Genomic DNA, 18,325 nt, shown 5'->3' on the forward strand with positions numbered 1-18,325 from the left:
TGACACTCTGTATCCTTTTAATACTTTAGTTATGTAACGTCATTCTTCCCAACGAAGGCTTGTGCGTGCTGACAAGTCACAAAAGACGAAGAGAATAAGGATTTTCTGGATTTAAAATATCCGCGAGTTTTTTTGAGTATATGTTAATAAACGGACGTATACTCTAATCTCATATGCCATGGTGACGTCATTTAAGGGATGTATAATCTAATCTCATATGACATGGTGACGTCAACAAAGGGACGTATACTCATAGACATTAGAACACTATACTCTAAGCTAATATGAAATGGTGATGCTCCATAAACATTCCCCGTGTCGCTTCTATATTTTATGTAGTAATTCTCGTATTTATACTACACCATAGCATTATAAATTACACTAATTAAGACCATATTCTAGAGCAAATTAATTCCAATTAATTCATGGCAGCGTAAATTATGTCATGAGACTCAGCTCCTCCAACTTTAAGCTCTCTATAGAGTAATTTCTTTCCCATATACGGCAACGTCATAACCCTCTATCTCTTACCCATAGCCCACTTGATCACGCACGCTGGCTGCACGCGCTCTAGAAGCCCGTCCAAACGATTTTTTTTACATGTTAACTCGCGAATACGGCGCGTCACATAGGTTCGGTCTAAAATTCAAACCCGTCTGGTTTTAACATGGGCCTCTATGGGAGGGGACCAGTTTTTTCAACGTTTTTGACAATATTAGTGCATCTACTGGTTCAAATCTCTTGAATTTTTAATGAGACGTGTATTGAAAGGTTTGATATTATCCTGTAAAATTTCAAGTCTTCAGCTATAATAGTTTTTTTTATAAAAAATAAAAATCATCACATAGTAGAGAAATTGAAGGATTTATTTCTCTACTATGTGATGATTTTTATTTTTTATAAAAAAAACTATTATAGCTGAAGACTTGAAATTTTACAGGATAATATCAAACCTTTCAATACACGTCTCATTAAAAATTCAAGAAATTTGAACCAGTACATGCACTAATATTGTCAAAAACGTTGAAAAAACTGGTCCCCTCCCATAGAGGCCCATGTTAAAACCAGACGGGTTTGAATTTTAGACCGAACCTATGTTATTCTCATTTTTAGGGTCGATTGAGCGGGCTTCTATAGCGCGTGCAGCCAGCGTGATCAAGTGGGCTATGTCTTACCTTAGTGATATCCCCCTCCCTTTCCCTTCCGGCCCGGAAATAGAATTCTCTAGTACAAACTACAAAGTTGCCCCTAACGTAGGGGATACACAGTTCACTCCCCCTCTCAACCGAAATTACTCTCTATAGAGTGAAAACAAATTTCCTCACGCGCATTCTTTATCCATAGTATCTCTGTCTCCTTTACCACTGCTCCATGGTGGCAAGTAATATTTCCGTGGAGTAGTTTTAATGGAGTAAAACAGAAGTTTAATTAAATTGCCTTAAATATATTTACTCCTTATATAATATTGCTCTATAGTGGCACAGTGCTGCATGCCCAAATGAAGACGGTCATAGCATACTCGATCCACTTCGTTGACCGCGTGTTCGAGTCGGCTATTTCATGTCGTCTGAATATGATTCGTCTGCTGCTGAAGCCTGAAGGACGGTTAGGAAGGTCAAGGACTTCAGGATTCTCTGGCTAAAATACCCCGGATTTGGTAATTTATTAACGTTTTTATTATAATTTTTAATCGTATTTCAAGTAAAAAGGTATGTTCATTAATTTCAATGTAAATTAGGTATTGAAAATCTGCGAAAATCATGGTAAACTCCCAGTTCGTAATTTGCGTCCACGAGGTTAGGCTTAGCGCCTGCGCCGGCCTGCGACGAAGGCCAAGGCTTATGTGGAAGTAAGACTCTTAATGTAATTAAAGTAAGTACTAACTTTCAAACTACAAATTTTGTCAACGTCAAGAGTATACGAGTTTATTAGTCGAGCCGTACAAATTACAGCCTTTGGGGTGTGAACGTGAAGTTATCCATGCAGAATTGGATGTTGCGGTGTTTTGAACGTAAAACTTGGCTATTATTTAGCAAGTTTGTTAGACTTTTCCTCTATTAATATTAGCTAATAAATGAATGGATGATAGCGTTTGGGGGTCTAATATTAGCTAATAAATAAATGGATGATAGCATTTGGGGGTCCATGGATGGTTTTTAGTCGCAGTTAGTAGAGTTAACGGTGATATTGTGATACTTTTAGAAGTTGAAAACCCGCGGATGATTTTTATTAGCCTCCTAGTAAGGGAGAATAGTCTAAGTATTATTGCAGGGCTGATACTAAGTCACTTTTTTTTTCAAATTCGGTTACCAAAAGTCACTTTCCAAAAATTAGTTACTATTACGTAATTTGTCTTATGACTTTTTAAACGCAAAAATAGCGAGATCACAGTTGATCAAACCTCAAAATCGTGGAGCTAGCTCAGCAAATGTCTCACTTATTATTTAAAATCAATCCAATTCAAATGAATGTTTTGTTTTTGATTTAAAACGACATCAATTACTTTGCATTCTGAGCTGTGCTCCAAAATGGTTTTTATTGAATTTCGCCCAAGACCTTTTATGAGGTGACCTTTCCTTTGACTACGTGAAATATCTGAGGCCCTAGATTGGGCTTAATTACGACACCGACCTTTAAAATATCTTTTAAATCGGTCATCTCTGAAAACCTTTCATTTCAAGTGGCCCTTTTTTAGAGCTTAATTTGCCCCTATTTAGTCACTTTTTGCTTACTATTTCTGAATTACTTAGTCAACTATTCAACTAAAATTGAGCGTATGAATGAGTATCAGCCCTGTTTTGGTAAAATAAAATGGCGCTTGTATTTCAGATTGGCAATAATGTCGTTAATACGTGAACCTCAGTATAATTCCATGCTCAATTTAGGACTTGCTTAACACGGGTTGATGACGCTTATAAATAATTTATTGGTGTTAGTATGGGTGTCAGGGCAGTCTGTTTTCACAGTAACAGCACTATTTGTGTAGTTACTTGTTGTTCAGCCGTATCGAAATGACTTCTTGGAAAGAATTTACAAGTTTCAGTTTGGGGATTTAGATTAGGTTGGAATCTTTCAAATGGTCATTTTTAGCAGGCCCTAAGGATTTTTAGCTCGAGTCTTTTATGGTAAATGGCATAGTATTCATGATTGACGTTTATTTTAAATTAATCTTATTAAATTCTTGATTCGTATTAGTTAAACTTTCTAGTTGATTGTACCATGAGTTTATTATTATTACTATTTAATCTTTTTAGGCGGTTTAAAAGTAACTCAAAAGTGATTACTTATGTCAAGATTGACCCTTAACCGTATTAATAGCGATGTAATATTTATTTTTCTAGTTATGTTAAATGATTTATTTGAAAGTAAAATTAATGTTATTCTAAATACTTGTGCCATTTAAGCAGAGCTGCGCTAATTAGCTGGCAACTAATTAAATTAGAATTAGCAAATGGATCTTCCCAATTAGCAGTAAGGTAATTTAAATTCAATTAGCATCTTCAATTAATTAATTCGAATGTTAATTTGCAAATTAATTAGCGCAACTCTGCATTTAGGATGATAAAATTTTTAAACTGTATTACAGTGTTTGAATTGATTTTATTTTAGCTATCATCCGTTTCCAAAGGAGCAATTTATGTTGGATTCTAGAATCAATATCTATTATTTGACAAATGACATGCAATATGAATCGAGTCAATGAACAATTCGGGTCTACACTTTGATTTTATCCGTAGAAAGGGAATCTCATTAGGAAAACAATTTAGACAGCGTGTGAAGCGTTTTAGGCACTTAATGCGTAGCAATAATTAAATCTTATTATTATAAATATATTACCCCTATGTAATTATCAGGGTACTTAGTTAATTATTCTATTTATTTTTAGAAGGGAAGCGCTTGCCTGTTGTTTTTAGGGATTTTGTTTTTGCGCCAGGACATAAATAAATTACTTGATTATGGAATAGGTGAAAACTGGTCCTAGCCCTCCCTTTTAAGAATAATGAACGTAATTAGAATTTTAAGGGTGAGATTCCCTTTGCGGTATTAAGGTATCTAGTCTATGGTTTTAATTATAAAGATTTTTAGAGGAAAAAGCTTTCGGCAACTCGTTGAGGGACTTTTGTAGGATATAAATAAATTTTTGATTTCTGTTTAAGGTAGAAGGTTGCTTAAACGCTTTGTCCTTTAAAAGTAATCACGATTTTAAGCGGGTGTAAGGCGAGTCTTAGGTTTTATGGTATTATTTTTCTATTAAGGTATTTAGTTTAATGTTACGCGTCACGCGTATGCCATTTGTCAAATAATAGGAATTTGTGTCTTATGCCGGAACATTTTGCGTTACATCATGCGAGAATACTCTTGTGGATTCTCATATTAAGGTAATTAACTTGAAGTTATGCATGTGCTATTTTCTCTAAATAATAATAAGAATTTCTCTTGCGCAGGAACATTCTCTCGAGTGGAGGACATCTAACATCGAGTGGACGACATCTAACATCGAGTGGACGACTTCTATCACCGAGTGGACGACTTCTATCACCGAGTGGACGACTTCTATCACCGAGTGGAGGACAACTAACATCGAGTGGAGGACATCTAACATCGAGTGGAGGACATCTAACATCGAGTGGAGGACATCTAACATCGAGTGGAGGACATCTATCATCGAGTGGAGGACTTCTATCATCGAGTGGAGGACTTCTATCATCGAGTGGAGGACTTCTATCATCGAGTGGACTTTCATTGGAAATCCCATGCTACGGACGAAGTTTCCTGGTTTTTGGGGGCTCCACAGCGGGCCTTAGTTTAAATTTAATAATTCCCGAGTTGAACAGGGACTTGTTAAATTTAAATTGGGCTCGCAAGGCTTACTTTGGGGGTGGTAGCTTAAGTTTAAAATTTAAGTTTCGATATTGGGGAAGGAACAAAAATAGTCGAAAAACACTTAGGGTAGTTTTTTTGACCTTTTTTTATGCTTTTTTATTGTTTTTTTTTTAATAAAAATTTTATTTTTTAATAAATTTTTCATAAAAAATTTTTTTATAAAAAAAAATTGTTTTTATGTTAATATTTTCTTTTTTATCAAGTAAAAACCTTAGAAAGGGACCTAAAAATATCCCCCTAAGTCCAGACCCTAGAAAATTGAAACCAAGTCTAGTATATAAAAAATTCAAGAAAAGAAAGAACGAGGTTTAAGGCAAAATTTATTCAATAAAAAACAAAAAAACCAAAGTGTTTACAAAAATTTCGAACAAAAAAAATATTAAAGAGGTTTCTAACATAAAATTTGAACGCGAAAAAAAATAATAAGTAGTTACAAATAAAATTTCCACGAAAAAAATTAAGTTAAGTGGTTACATGAAAAATTTGCAAGTAAAAAAGATGTATTTGGTCTCTTCTAGCTTCGATGATTTCCTCCATATCTTTAAGTCAGCGCTGAGAGAAAGAGCAAGTCCAGAAGACATCATGTAACGTAAATCCAACGAAGAATGGCATCAGGAATGATACATAGCAAGTCCAGAAGACATCATGTAACGTGAATCCAACGAAGCGTGTCATCAGGAATGATACATAGAAAGTCCAGAACAGCGGAAGTCATCAGGAATGATACGTCTCGGAAGGACAGGCAACAGAAAAATCCAAGAATATCAGCCGCATCTATAAATGAAAACATTAATAACACATCTTAAACTATTGCCTAGTTTTGGGCAAAACGAAATAATTTTAGATTTAAATTATTTAAGAAAAAAGTGTCCTTAATTAAAAAACAAGATCCCAAATTTAGAGAGAAAGACCAACTACCCCGAATTAAAGAAAGGCTTGACTACCGCGATTGCCACCCCTTATTAAATAATAATCTGGCTAACTCATTATTTCCCAAAATTGTATAGAAAATAATTATAGAAAAACCTAACTGTACCCTTTTATTACCTTAATAATTTAACACATCGCCTAAACTAATTTTGGGAAAACCTACCATTTCAATTAAATTATAGCTTTAATGAAAATAATTTAAAATATCCCCTAAATTAATTGCTTGCCCCTTTTAATAGAATAATAATTTAAAATCTCTTCTTTGCCAATTTTAGAAAAACCAGCCATTTATTTAAACTATTCCCACAAACAGAACCCATAAACAAAAACTTGAGTTGAAATTGGACAAGGCTGAACTTAGGCTTAGGGCAAACGTCCACGCGTCTTAAAACTATCTCTGCGGGACTTGATTTTCGAAAATCTGTCGCTTTAGCTCTAAATTAATTAATAATAGCCTCTAAACTAATTTTAGGAAAACCTTCCATTTATTTTAAAACTATTCCTACAGACAGTATCCCTAAAATAACTAGTTTAATATGACACGGCTCAATTTAGGCTTACGGTCCTCGTGTTTTAAAATTTTCTCTTGGGGGGACCTGATTTCCGTAAATCTGTCGCGTTATCTCTAAATTAATTACGTACCCAGTTTAATAGATTATAATAATAGCTCCTAAAATAATTATTAAGGGATTCTCTCTTGTCCAACACCTCGTTGTAAAATATTATTTATTTTACTTGATTTTTAATAAATAAATAAAATTCACTAACATTTAACACTACCCAATTAATTTAAAAACTTGAAATAAAATAAATAATTTAAGGGGAGCTAGATGAGTTTGGATTATTGGAAAAGTTAGGCTTACGGACTGTTAAAGCACCACGAGGCGAAGCAATGGCCGCCAAGTATGTTGAAGAGCTTCGAATTCAGCTTGCGTCCTCGGCAAAAACGATCAGCGAAATGGCGGATCTATCAAGAATCGACCTCAAAAGCCGGGATCACGATCAGCTTTGCGAGAAAGTTTTCCCAAGAGACTTTCCTGCCGGCTTCCAGGCAATGAATGAACCGGCTGATCCGTAATGATCAGCTGAGTGAGAAAGTTTTTTCCAAGCGACTTTCCTCGACCGCTTCCAGGCAAGAATGAACCGGCTGACGCGTAACTTCCATTCCAACTAAGTAAATTTCCAACGTCAGGGGGCGCTAATAGCTCCTATGGGCGGACTCGGGTGCGAAATATCCGAGGCGCGAAATCCAAATAGCTGAACACCGCTAGGCATAAATGAATGAACGCTAGGCCTAAATGAATGAACGCTAGGCCTAAATGAATGGACAATCATTACCTATTACCATTAACATCTGTCGTGACGTCACACGTCAATTACTTCGGTGACGTCATAAGCCACGTGATCTGACGTCATGGGTCACGTGATTTGACGTCATGGATCACGTGATCTGACGTAATTGGCCACCTGATCTGACGTCATAGGCCACGTGATCAGACGTCATAGGTCATGTGATTTGACGTCATAGGCCAAGTGATATGACGTAATAGGCCACCTGATCTGACGTCATAGGTCACGTGATCTGACGTCATGGGTCACGTGATTTGACGTCATAGGCTACGTGATATGACGTAATAGGCCACCTGATCTGACGTCATAGGTCACGTGATCTGCCGTCATGGGTCACGTGATTTGACATCATAGGCCACGAGATCTGACGTCAAAGGTCACGTGATCTGACGTCAAAGGTCACGTGATCTGACGTCATGGGTCACGTGATTTGACGTCATAGGCCACGTGATTTGACGTCATAGGCCACGTGATCTGACGTAATAGGCCGCCTGATCTGACGTCATGGGTCACGTGATCTGACGTCATAGGTCACGTGATCTGACGTAATAGGTGACGTGATCTGACGTCATGGGTCACGTGATTTGACGTCATAGGCTACGTGATATGACGTAATAGGCCACCTGATCTGACGTCATAGGTCACGTGATCTGCCGTCATGGGTCACGTGATTTGACATCATAGGCCACGTGATCTGACGTCATAGGTGACGTGATTTGACTTCAAAGGTTTCATGTGATTTGACGTCATAGGTCACGTGATCTGACGTCATAGGTCACGTGACCGGGTTTGATTAATCCGTTCACTATCACACATACACTTTTATGTAACCAGCACAAGCTAAAGTAAATACTATAAGCATTAGTTTTCAGTGGCTGCTATGTCCAATGCGCTTCGAATAAAATCATTCATTATAACTTTGATACTGTATTCAAAATATTCATTGGATTAAGTCAGTTATTCTGACTGTTTAGTAAGAGTGTGTCACTTGTCTCACGTCAACATAATCGACTCACGGCTCTACTATGTTGAGAAAGCATTTTAATCATCCTCTAATTCAGAGGGTATGAATCAAGTAGATTCTTAGCCACTAAATATAATTAGTAAGCTTACAAGTAAAAATAACCACAGACTTATAAATATTAATGCCAGATTTTATTTAGAAATATGTATATTACATCAGATACATTCGATTTTATTAAAGGGATTAATAATTAAAATCCTTTTGAAAGTGTGTAATTCTTCATTGTAGCTTTGATACTGTATTCGTTGGATATAGTCGTATATTTTTTTATTTTATTAAGAGTGTGTCATGTCAACATATTCGACTCACCGCTCTATGTTGAGAAAGCCACTAACCATAATTTGTGAGCTTACAAGTAAAAATAAACACAGACTTATAAATATTAATGCCAGATTTTATTTTGAAATGGGTATATTACATCAGATACATTTGATTTTATTCAAGAGATTGATAATGATTTTGTATTTTATAAACGTGCAATTTCTGAATGTGGTGGCCAGATGCTGAAAACAAAACAGAAAATATATATTATCAGAAGTATATAATACTTCTCCTCGAGAGAAGTGTACCACAAAGCGGGGTAAGTGTAACGTCACTCTTCCCAACATCGGAACACTTAGAGCAAGGTTACTAAACCGAATCACATACACGATAAATAGTTCCCTCATCATTACTCTATTAGCGTTTAAATATTTGGCAAGACGCGCTTGAGCATTTTGTCCCACGTCAAGACGAGGTTTGTGGGATGATTGCTGTGGTTTTAGTGCCAAACAACTATTGAATTCACCTTACGGTGCGATGCCCATTTGTAGTTTGATGAGCGGGAAAGCAAACTAAAAGGGTGAGCCTGGGAAGAATGACGTTACAAACCTAAAGCATGGGGAGGATACAGAGTGTCATCCTTCTTCTATTATCCACTTCTGATATTATTAACAAATTGTAAGGGGCTAAGAAATATAACTTGAAATTAACTGTTTCACGCTAATACTCGGTTGTAGACGAGCCTAAGTGAGTGTTAACGTTATTAAGATGGAACAAGATGATCAAGACCGTGTTTAGCCACATAATTCCCATACACCAACCATCCAGGGCCGTCTAGAGTTTGCGGGTTCCGTGATTATTCAATACACGTACAGAAATTTTTAGTTTACAGCATAGACTTATGTACCGATTATTCGTGCTCCAAAAATGGATTCACTGTAACGTCAAAAGTAAATAAATATTAATTCATTCTCGAGGCGTTACCTTTAACATCGGGAACATATTTACACACATTAACACTTTATAGAAGAACGGTTTTAGCGTGGATAAAGGAAGCGCGTGAGGAAATTTGTTTTTACGCTACAGGATAGGAAACTCCCTATCTTGGACGACAGCTTATTCCTATTATTCCATATAGAGTAGTGGCACTCCATGTTAACTACCCATAGAGCTTAATACAGTCAAAGGCAAGTAGGTGCCATTACTCTATATACTCTGTTCCAGCTTCAGTTGTCAGCACGCGCTAAGCTAGGTCTGTATGTAATGTAGCTTTGTGCGTGCTGACAAGAGACGAGAGAAATATCCATGTTCAGGATCTAAAATCTCCAGATTTAAATCCTTAACACGAGTTTTACTTTCGTCTCTTGTCAGCACGCAGAAAGCTACAATACATAGACACCTAGCTTTGCGCGTGCTGTAAGAGAGCCTATACAGAATAAGTTGCAGTGGGAGATAGGGAGTTGGCTATCCTATAGCGTGAAAACAGATTTCCTCTAGGGCATTTTTTTTTCATGTTTCAACCATGGAGGCTCCATGCCAGATTGAGAAATAGGTGGCCACTTTAAAAATTGGCTAGGCCAGTTTAAACTTTAAATGCTTGGGGGTGTACTGGCCCTGTCCCTCATGGCTACTTAATTAATTAAAAACTTACCCAGGTTAACCTTTTTAAATCGCAAATGTCAGGTTTTTATACCATAGACCATAAGTTTCCATATGTTCCATAAGTTTGATACTTCCTATACTTCGAAATGCTAGTTCGAGAACGACGCAAGACTTACACGTGGTTTAGCAGTCCATCTTCCTATTTAGTCTTACTAAACCTTTGATAGCGCCTCACCAGTTGACAGTTGTCGCTTTACGAGAATCTATGACGTTTGACCTACGTTCCTTCAACACAAGCTCTCAGCAACCAGTGACAAAAAATGAAGTATACTTTTTGTTTTAATCAATGGGCTTTTGATAGACACCAGTCCCTTAAAGGGAGGGTGAAAAGGAAAATAACTTTTTTTTTATCGATACTTATTCTAATTTTAAGACCAGTCTGTGTTCTAATTTTAAGACCAGTCTGTATAGTGGAGCATTCAGGAAATACCTCCGAATGATTTTAAAATTCAAATTAGGTTCAGATTTTAAGGATAATTTGAAACAAGCCTCTCCGACCAATCGCGTAACGCCCTGCCTTTTTGTTAACAAAATTATCGTTGCACGCTCCATGTCTCGCACCACGATTGTCACATCGCGCGCAAATTTTCTCAACAGTAAATAGATTTACCATGGATGAAGGATGCGCGTGAGGAAATTTGTTTTCACTCTACAGGATAGGCAACTCCCTATCTCGAGCGACAGAATATTCTGTATACACTCTGTTACAACGTCGGTTGTCAGCACGCGCAAAGCTATTTCTCTATGTAACGTAGCTTTGTACGTGCTGCCAAGAGACAAAAAACTTCAGGATCTTCAGGATTTAAAATATCCGCGAGTTTTTTAGCTCGAGTGCACGGACCTCTAGGCCTTAGTTTCAAATACGTGTGAAATTGCATAGTCTACTACACGCATTTGAAACTAAGGCCTAGAGGTCCGTGCACTCGAGCTAAAAAACTCGCGGATATTTTAAATCCTGAAGATCCTGAAGTTTTTTGTCTCTTGACAGCACGTACAAAGCTACGTTACATAGAGAAATAGCTTTGCGCGTGCTGACAACCGACGTTGTAACAGAGTATATACAGAATATTCTGTCGTTCGAGATAGGGAGTTGCCGATCCTATAGCGTGAAAACAAATTTCTTCACGCGCATCCTTCATCCATGGATTTACTATTACAGTTGATTTTATCAAATCTCGCGATAAATTTCATTCGGCATGGAGCGTGCCACGGGAATTTTGTTAATAAAAAGGCGGAGTTTACGCGATTGGTCGGAGGTACTTATTTAAAATTATCCATGGAATTTCAAACTAATTGTAATTTTAAAATAATTCGGTACTGTTATTTCTTGGATATTTCACTATGCAGATTGGTCTTATAATTAGTAGAAGAATCGATTAAAAATCACTTTATTTACCACTTCACCCTCTCTTTAAAATACCCGTGCCCGAAAAAAACACGTGACCCTAGAATTATCCGCGGGAAATTCAAAGGAGAAGAAAAATTAACACGAGGTTCTATTTGAGATCAAGTTTTATATTTAGCGCCAATTTTTTAAGGGATTGGCATTGGCTTTTGCCGCTAATCTCCTGTCTACTGATATTAAACCCTCTTCTTTATTATCAAGTGTAATAATTCTATAAAATAGAGGTCAAATTTTAACTTTCGCTACTTAGGCATACAACTTTCTAAGTAAAAAATCCTGCAATATGTCCAAATCCAAAATAAGTTTCGCTATTGATAGAGGTGGTACATTTACTGATGTCTACGCGTGCAGTGATAATGGCCAAATTTCGGTTTTAAAATTATTATCTCAAGATCCAAGCAACTACGAAGATGCTCCTAGAGAAGGGATTCGAAGACTTTTGGAACAGGTAATGATTTAACTACTAATAGTTCGCATATCGCTTGCACAGAGGCTGAATTTCAACCTTAAATATGTAGATGACTGGTAATAACTATCCATTATCTGAGCCGTTGGACACCTCTCGTATTAGATGGATTCGTATGGGGACAACGGTAGCTACAAACGCCCTTTTGGAACGTAAAGGTGAAAAAATTGCCGTAGCTATCACGAAAGGATTTAAAGATTTACTATATATTGGAAACCAAGCTAGACCAAAATTATTCGACTTGGTAATCTGCTTTCGTTTATTAATTATTAAATTACCGGGAAATTAACAAGGAAAAAAACAAAACGATTATAGGAAGTAAAATATCCAGCGGTACTTTACGAAGATGTTATAGAAGTTGAAGAACGTTTAGTATTAAAACAAGAAAGCTGTGAAACAGAGAACTCAATGGTACAACATGTTAAAGGAATTACGGGGGAAGAGGTAGTTAAATTAATTTGTTTATTATAATTAGTTTAATTAAGTATATAGGACACGCGTATTATATTTTTAAGGTTGAAATATGGAAGGCTCTAAATAAAGAAAAGTTAACGGAAGATTTAAAACGGGTTTTGGAGAAAGGAATTAAAAGTCTAGCCGTCATCTTGATACATTCTTACATGTAAGAATAATAAACTTGATTGGTTATGGTTTTAGTAATTAAATTAAATTTGATGATTAATTAAATTAAGCTACCCAAATCATGAAATTGAAGTGGGTGAATTGGCAGAATCATTGGGATTTACTCACGTTTCGATATCTTCACACGTCATGCCAATGGTCAAAGCTGTACCCAGAGGATTTACAGGTTAAATTTCAATTTCATGAATTAATTCATTGAAAAATCGAGGTTTTTTTTTTTATTTAGCGTGCGCGGACGCGTACTTAACACCATGCATTAAAAAATACATCAAAAGTTTCGTTTCTGGTTTTCAAAATGATTTAAAAGTATATTTTAAAATTAATTACTCGGATATAAAATAAATAAACTGATAATTTGAAAAATATTTGAACTATTACTACAATAGGATGTTAATGTTTTATTCATGCAATCAGACGGAGGTTTAACACCCACTGACAAGTATAATGATTAAATTAATTAATTTAATCGCCAACAAATCATAATTGATTAATTAATTAACAAAACGTCTAAAAATCCAAAATTATTAGTTTTTTGGGTTCTCGAGCTATTTTATCAGGACCAGCTGGTGGAGTTGTAGGTTACGCTAAAACAACCTACGAAAGAGAGACCAACTTACCCGTTATTGGCTTTGACATGGGGGGTTAGTTGAACTTCTCCTTTTTCCACTAATATTTCATGATTTATGACGCGTTTAATACATAGGGACATCGACGGATGTAAGTCGTTACGACGGCGAGCTGGAACACATTTTTGAGTCAACAACGTCAGGGGTTACCATCCAAGCGCCTCAAGTATATAATCAAGAAGTTATATCTAGTTTACTAGGGAGACGGTATAAATTCGCCACATTTCTAGCTTTATCTCCAGTCCAAACGTATAGTAGGTCCGGAGTTAATCCCCGCCTCTAAATTACAACCAGCATCTCATTAGTTCTTGTAAACTCACGTTAACGCGACGCGAATGACGAAAATGACGTATTTTCCGACTGAGTAGAGGCGAAATAGCCTGGCCTCCTTTTACGTCCCCCCTTGTATTTTGAAAGGGGGACTGGGACTATGGCGCGCGAATACTTAAGCATCTTATACCTTCTCCCTAATAAACTAGATATCGCTTCTTGATATAATTTTAGTGAAAATTCACTCGCTAGCTGATCTTTGGAAATAATAACGGAATCAACCGTACGTTATCCTAGCTGGATATAAATACAGTGGCTGCCGGTGGTGGATCAAAGTTATTTTTCCGATCCGGGCTTTTTGTTGTTGGTCCCGAATCAGCCGGAGCTCATCCGGGACCAGTTTGTTATCGCAAAGGAGGTCCTTTAACAGTGACAGACGCGAATCTTTGCTTGGGGCGTTTATTACCAGAGTATTTCCCCAAAATATTTGGCGAAACCGAGGATCAGCCATTGGATAAGGATAGGTGTCTAAAAGAATTTGAAAAAATGAGACAAAATGTACAAAATTTAATCATTTTGCGCTGATTTTCAACATTATTAAGTATGAATTGTATTTTTTAGGTTAATAAGTTTCACTCTAATGAGGATAATAAAGAAAGGAGTGTTGAAGAGATTGCTATGGGTTTTATAAAAGTGGCTAATGAAGCCATGTGTCGTCCCATAAGATCCCTAACCCAAGGAAAAGGTTACGATACATCCAAGCACGTATTAGCCTGTTTCGGAGGAGCTGGTGGACAACACGCTTGCGCAATTGCTCGCTCGTTAGGGATGTCTACTGTTTTTATACATAGATACGCGGGAATTTTATCCGCATTTGGCATGGCTTTAGCCGATGTGGTACACGAAGCCCAAGAACCATGTGCCTTAATTTATGAAAGAGGTAAGTAGGATAAGGGACTAGAAGTATTGAGGTAGCCAAATTCTTCACTTGGCGAAAGTGAATTAATATTCTTGATAACGCACCAACGGTTGGCCCTCTGGTAGCGGTTTCAGAATTTCCCCTCCAAAACGTGAGACGCTCGCGGTGGTAGACGGCCGAACTAAATTCAAGTACCCGCGTCCGTGTTCCGCGGCTTTAGGTTGAGGCGAAGGGGGCAGGAAATATTTTGGAACTCGACCAATTTTTTTCTCTCTAGTGTAGGCGCGATAGAAGCGGCGAATAAAATCCTCAAAATCATTAATATTAAATTTTCATGTCAGGTTCTTTCGCAATTATTGAAGAGAAAATTAAAACCCTCGAAAATAAATGTATAGCGGAATTAAAAAAACAAGGTTTCACAAATGATGATATTGAAACTGAAAGTTTCTTACACATGCGTTATGAAAAAACCGATTGCGCTTTAATGTGTTCCTCAAAGGGATTTCCAGCTACTAAAACGTCGTGTCAAAACGGAGATTTTCTTCAAGCGTTTCTTAATCGGTATAATTAATTAATCAATCAATCAAAAATTTCCAGATTAACTAAGAAAATTAACTTTTTCCAGCTATAAAAGGGAATTTGGTTTTACCGTTGATAACCGAAACATCTTAATAGATGATATTAGGGTTAGGGGTACCGGTAAAACGAATATAAAATTGGATAACCCAATTGAAAATTGCTCAGGACCTCCCGAAGTTGAAAAGTTAACAAAATGTTTCTTTGAAAATGGTTACGAAGATACAAGCATTTATCTTTTGGCTAAATTAAAAGCTGGTCACGTAATAGAAGGCCCCGCTATAATAATAGATGATTTATGGTAAGATGATCATGCAACTTGGGAGGAAACTCTACCCTTTCGGAAATCGTAACTAATTACTGATTTCCCCCTGTTGCTGTTTAGTACCGTGTTAGTTGAACCGAATTGCATTGCTAATGTTACCAAAAACGGAGATATAAAGATTGAAATTGCTTCCAGTAAACACATAAGCATAAGTTCTCACTTAGATTCTATTCAATTATCAATATTTTCACATCGATTTATGAGTATTGCCGAACAAATGGGAAGGTAAAAGAGATAAGGCCTAAAAATCCGATCCTAGGCCTAAGGCCTAGTCTAAGCCTTGGTCTACTCTTTGATCAAATTGTTTTAGAGATTAATTATAATAATTAATTTACAGAATACTTCAAAGGACCGCAATTTCAACAAATATCAAGGTTTAGTAATTTTAAAATTGTTTCTTTCCTTATTAAAGGAATTTTTCCACAAATTAGGCTTAGGGAGGGGAGATCTTTTCCAAGTTTTAGCCGCCAGTTTTGAAATTTCTTAGCGCACGTTGACGATACCTCGCTAAGCCTAAAAAAACAAAAAATCTAATGAACTAAGGTAAAATACCTATTAGGAACGTTTGGATTTTTCGTGTGCCCTTTTTGGTCCTGATGGTGGTCTAGTCTCTAATGCTCCTCATATTCCTGTTCATTTGGGTGCCATGCAAGAAGCTGTTCAATTCCAGCTTCGATACTTGGGCGACGATTTGCACGAAGGCGATGTGTTACTAAGTAACCATCCTTGCGCGGGTGGAAGTCATTTGCCAGATTTGACAGTCATAACACCTGTAAAACATAAAAAAAAAACGGAAAAATTAGGCCAATTTAATTGTCTGACAAACATAATCTTTAGGTTTTTTACCCTGGTCAACTGAAACCAGTATTTTTTGTCGCGAGTCGAGGTCACCATGCCGATATCGGTGGTATAACTCCCGGTTCCATGCCACCACATTCCACGAGTCTTTTGCAAGAAGGAGCCACTTTTGTGTCATTCAAAATAGTCAAACGCGGAGTTTTTCAAGAAGCTGGTTAGATCATCTAGGCCTACCTAAAGTTATAATAAATTACGCTGAACTTTAATTCAATTCTTAGAACTAATCGAACTATTAAACGCTCCTGAAAAACTACCCGGTTCCAGTGGTACTCGCAATTTGTCAGACAATCTTTCAGATTTGAGAGCCCAGATTGCCGCAAATCATAAAGGAATATTTCTAGTCTCTGAATTGATTAATTATTACGGGTTAAACGTTGTCCAGGCGTACATGGGATACATACAAGTAAATTTTATTAGTAATTAAATATTAATTAAGTACTTATAACCCCCTTTTCCTGACTTCTAGACTAATGCTGAGGTGTCAGTGCGCGATATGTTGAAAGAGATTGCAAACCAGGTCTCGGAAACTTCCCAAAATGTTCAGTTAGTCGCCGAAGATTGCATGGATGATGGAACTATAATAAAATTAAATATTACTATTAATAAAGAACAAGTATATTAATATTTATATTATAGTAATTAGCTCGGAAATTTTCAAGTACTTTATGTATATTACCGCTTAACTTCAAGGGTTCTGCCGTGTTTGATTTTACTGGGACGGGAATTGAAGTTTACAATAACTGGAACACTCCTAAAGCCGTAACATTATCAGCTATCATCTATTGTCTTCGTTGTATGGTTGGCCACGAGGTTCCTCTTAATCAGGGCTGTTTAGTCCCGATAAAGATTATACTTCCAAAAGGAATCATATTGAACCCATCGGACGAATCCGCCGTTGTCGGAGGCAACGTCCTGACATCCCAAAGAGTAGTTGATGTCATCTTAAAGGCTTTTCAAGTATGCGCCGCTTCTCAGGGATGCATGAACAATATAACGTTTGGCGATGACAATATCGGTTACTACGAAACAATTGGTGGAGGAGCTGGAGCTGTAAGACTAAAAAAAAATTAAACAATTAAGTTAAACCAGAAGTGAGATGAGACTAGAAGTATCGAGGTAACCAAATTCTTCACTTGGCGAAAGTGAATATTCTTGATAACGCACCAACGGTTGGCCCTCTGGTAGCGGTTTCAGAATTTCCCCTCCAAAACGTGAGACGCTCGCGGTGGGAGACGGCCGAACTAGATTCAAGCACCCGCGTCCGTGTTCCACGGCTTTAGGTTGAGGGGAAGGGGGTAGGAAATGTTTTTGGAACTCGACCAATTTTTTTCTCAGTAGTGTAGGCGCGATGGAAGCGGCGTAAAATCCTCAAATTTGTTCACTAGTGCCAGAATCTACTACCAATGCTAGAGCTCTTTACTTCTAGTCTCATCTTACTTCTGGTTAAATATATTTACAATAAGTTTTTAAAAACCAAACAGGGTCCGTACTGGCATGGACGTAGTGGAACTCATACTCACATGACTAACACTCGAATTACCGATCCAGAAATACTGGAACGTAGATATCCAGTCGTTTTGAATAAGTTTCATTTAAGAAAAGGTAGCGGAGGAGATGGAAGATTTAAAGGTGGAGATGGAATTGTTCGAGAAATGTTGTTTAGAAAGAGTTTGGTGCTTTCTATTCTGACTGAGAGAAGAGTTTTTTCGCCTTATGGCTTGAAAGGTGATTAATTAGGCTTTGTTTTAATTTCTTGAGGAATTAATTATTAATAATTAATTACTAATTAGGAGGAAAGGACGGATTAAAAGGGCTGAACTTATTCACGTATAAGAATGGAAGACGCGTTAATTTAGGTGGAAAAACTTCAATTGTCGTTAATCCTGGAGATGTATTTCATTTGGAATCACCGGGTGGTGGAGGTTACGGGGAACCAGTTCAAGATGAACCACCAAAAACCGAAAGTAATCAGGAACTCCCGCTTTTTGAAAACCGCGGAAGTATATTTGAATACCAAAAAGCTCAAGAGTCAGTTTAATATTTTGTCTTTGACGCTAAAAAAATCAAAACTAATCACATACTAATGTTAAATTTCAAATAAATTTAATTTTGCATATGAAAATTGTT

General features: G+C 36.9%; 2 protein-coding genes and 1 long non-coding RNA gene across 6 annotated transcripts; 2 read left to right on the forward strand and 1 right to left on the reverse strand.

The window, feature by feature from the left end:
- Positions 1-1,011: 1,011 nt before the first annotated feature.
- On the forward strand, positions 1,012-6,588 carry LOC149651599 (uncharacterized). 3 transcript variants are annotated; one of them, XM_089848582.1, is made up of 4 exons: positions 1,012-1,657; positions 1,739-1,872; positions 3,610-4,379; positions 4,446-6,588. In XM_089848582.1, the coding sequence occupies exons 3-4, from the start codon at positions 4,321-4,323 to the stop codon at positions 4,996-4,998; spliced, it is 612 nt and encodes a 203-aa protein (XP_089704708.1). In that variant the 5' UTR covers positions 1,012-1,657; positions 1,739-1,872; positions 3,610-4,320; the 3' UTR covers positions 4,999-6,588. The 3 variants fall into 3 exon arrangements, with proteins under 3 accessions (XP_089704708.1, XP_089704709.1, XP_089704707.1); XM_089848583.1 differs by having other exon boundaries at positions 1,739-1,849; XM_089848581.1 differs by having other exon boundaries at positions 1,739-4,379.
- A 1,715-nt stretch (positions 6,589-8,303) lies between these two features.
- LOC149651600 (uncharacterized) lies at positions 8,304-11,222 on the reverse strand. Its single transcript, XR_016371290.1, has 2 exons — positions 10,287-11,222; positions 8,304-10,200 (listed from the first exon to the last, which is right to left on the reverse strand). It is a non-coding gene; the product is annotated as an uncharacterized LOC149651600 (long non-coding RNA).
- On the forward strand, positions 10,172-18,320 carry LOC149651601 (5-oxoprolinase). 2 transcript variants are annotated; one of them, XM_089848585.1, is made up of 23 exons: positions 10,172-10,376; positions 11,835-11,964; positions 12,035-12,226; positions 12,298-12,426; positions 12,498-12,604; positions 12,675-12,790; positions 12,851-12,930; positions 13,011-13,063; positions 13,153-13,265; positions 13,328-13,416; positions 13,818-14,078; positions 14,142-14,460; positions 14,781-15,000; positions 15,065-15,316; positions 15,401-15,565; positions 15,678-15,714; positions 15,900-16,112; positions 16,178-16,352; positions 16,417-16,601; positions 16,665-16,811; positions 16,889-17,248; positions 17,680-17,923; positions 17,989-18,320. In XM_089848585.1, the coding sequence occupies exons 1-23, from the start codon at positions 10,372-10,374 to the stop codon at positions 18,234-18,236; spliced, it is 3,840 nt and encodes a 1,279-aa protein (XP_089704711.1). In that variant the 5' UTR covers positions 10,172-10,371; the 3' UTR covers positions 18,237-18,320. The 2 variants fall into 2 exon arrangements, with proteins under 2 accessions (XP_089704711.1, XP_089704710.1); XM_089848584.1 differs by lacking the exon at positions 10,172-10,376 and having other exon boundaries at positions 11,647-11,964.
- Positions 18,321-18,325: the final 5 nt, after the last annotated feature.

This window comes from Phalangium opilio, unplaced genomic scaffold (assembly GCF_054372755.1).
Source record: "Phalangium opilio isolate 3A_F unplaced genomic scaffold, DU_Popi_V2 ptg000082l_1, whole genome shotgun sequence".
Lineage (NCBI taxonomy): Eukaryota > Metazoa > Arthropoda > Arachnida > Opiliones > Phalangiidae > Phalangium > Phalangium opilio.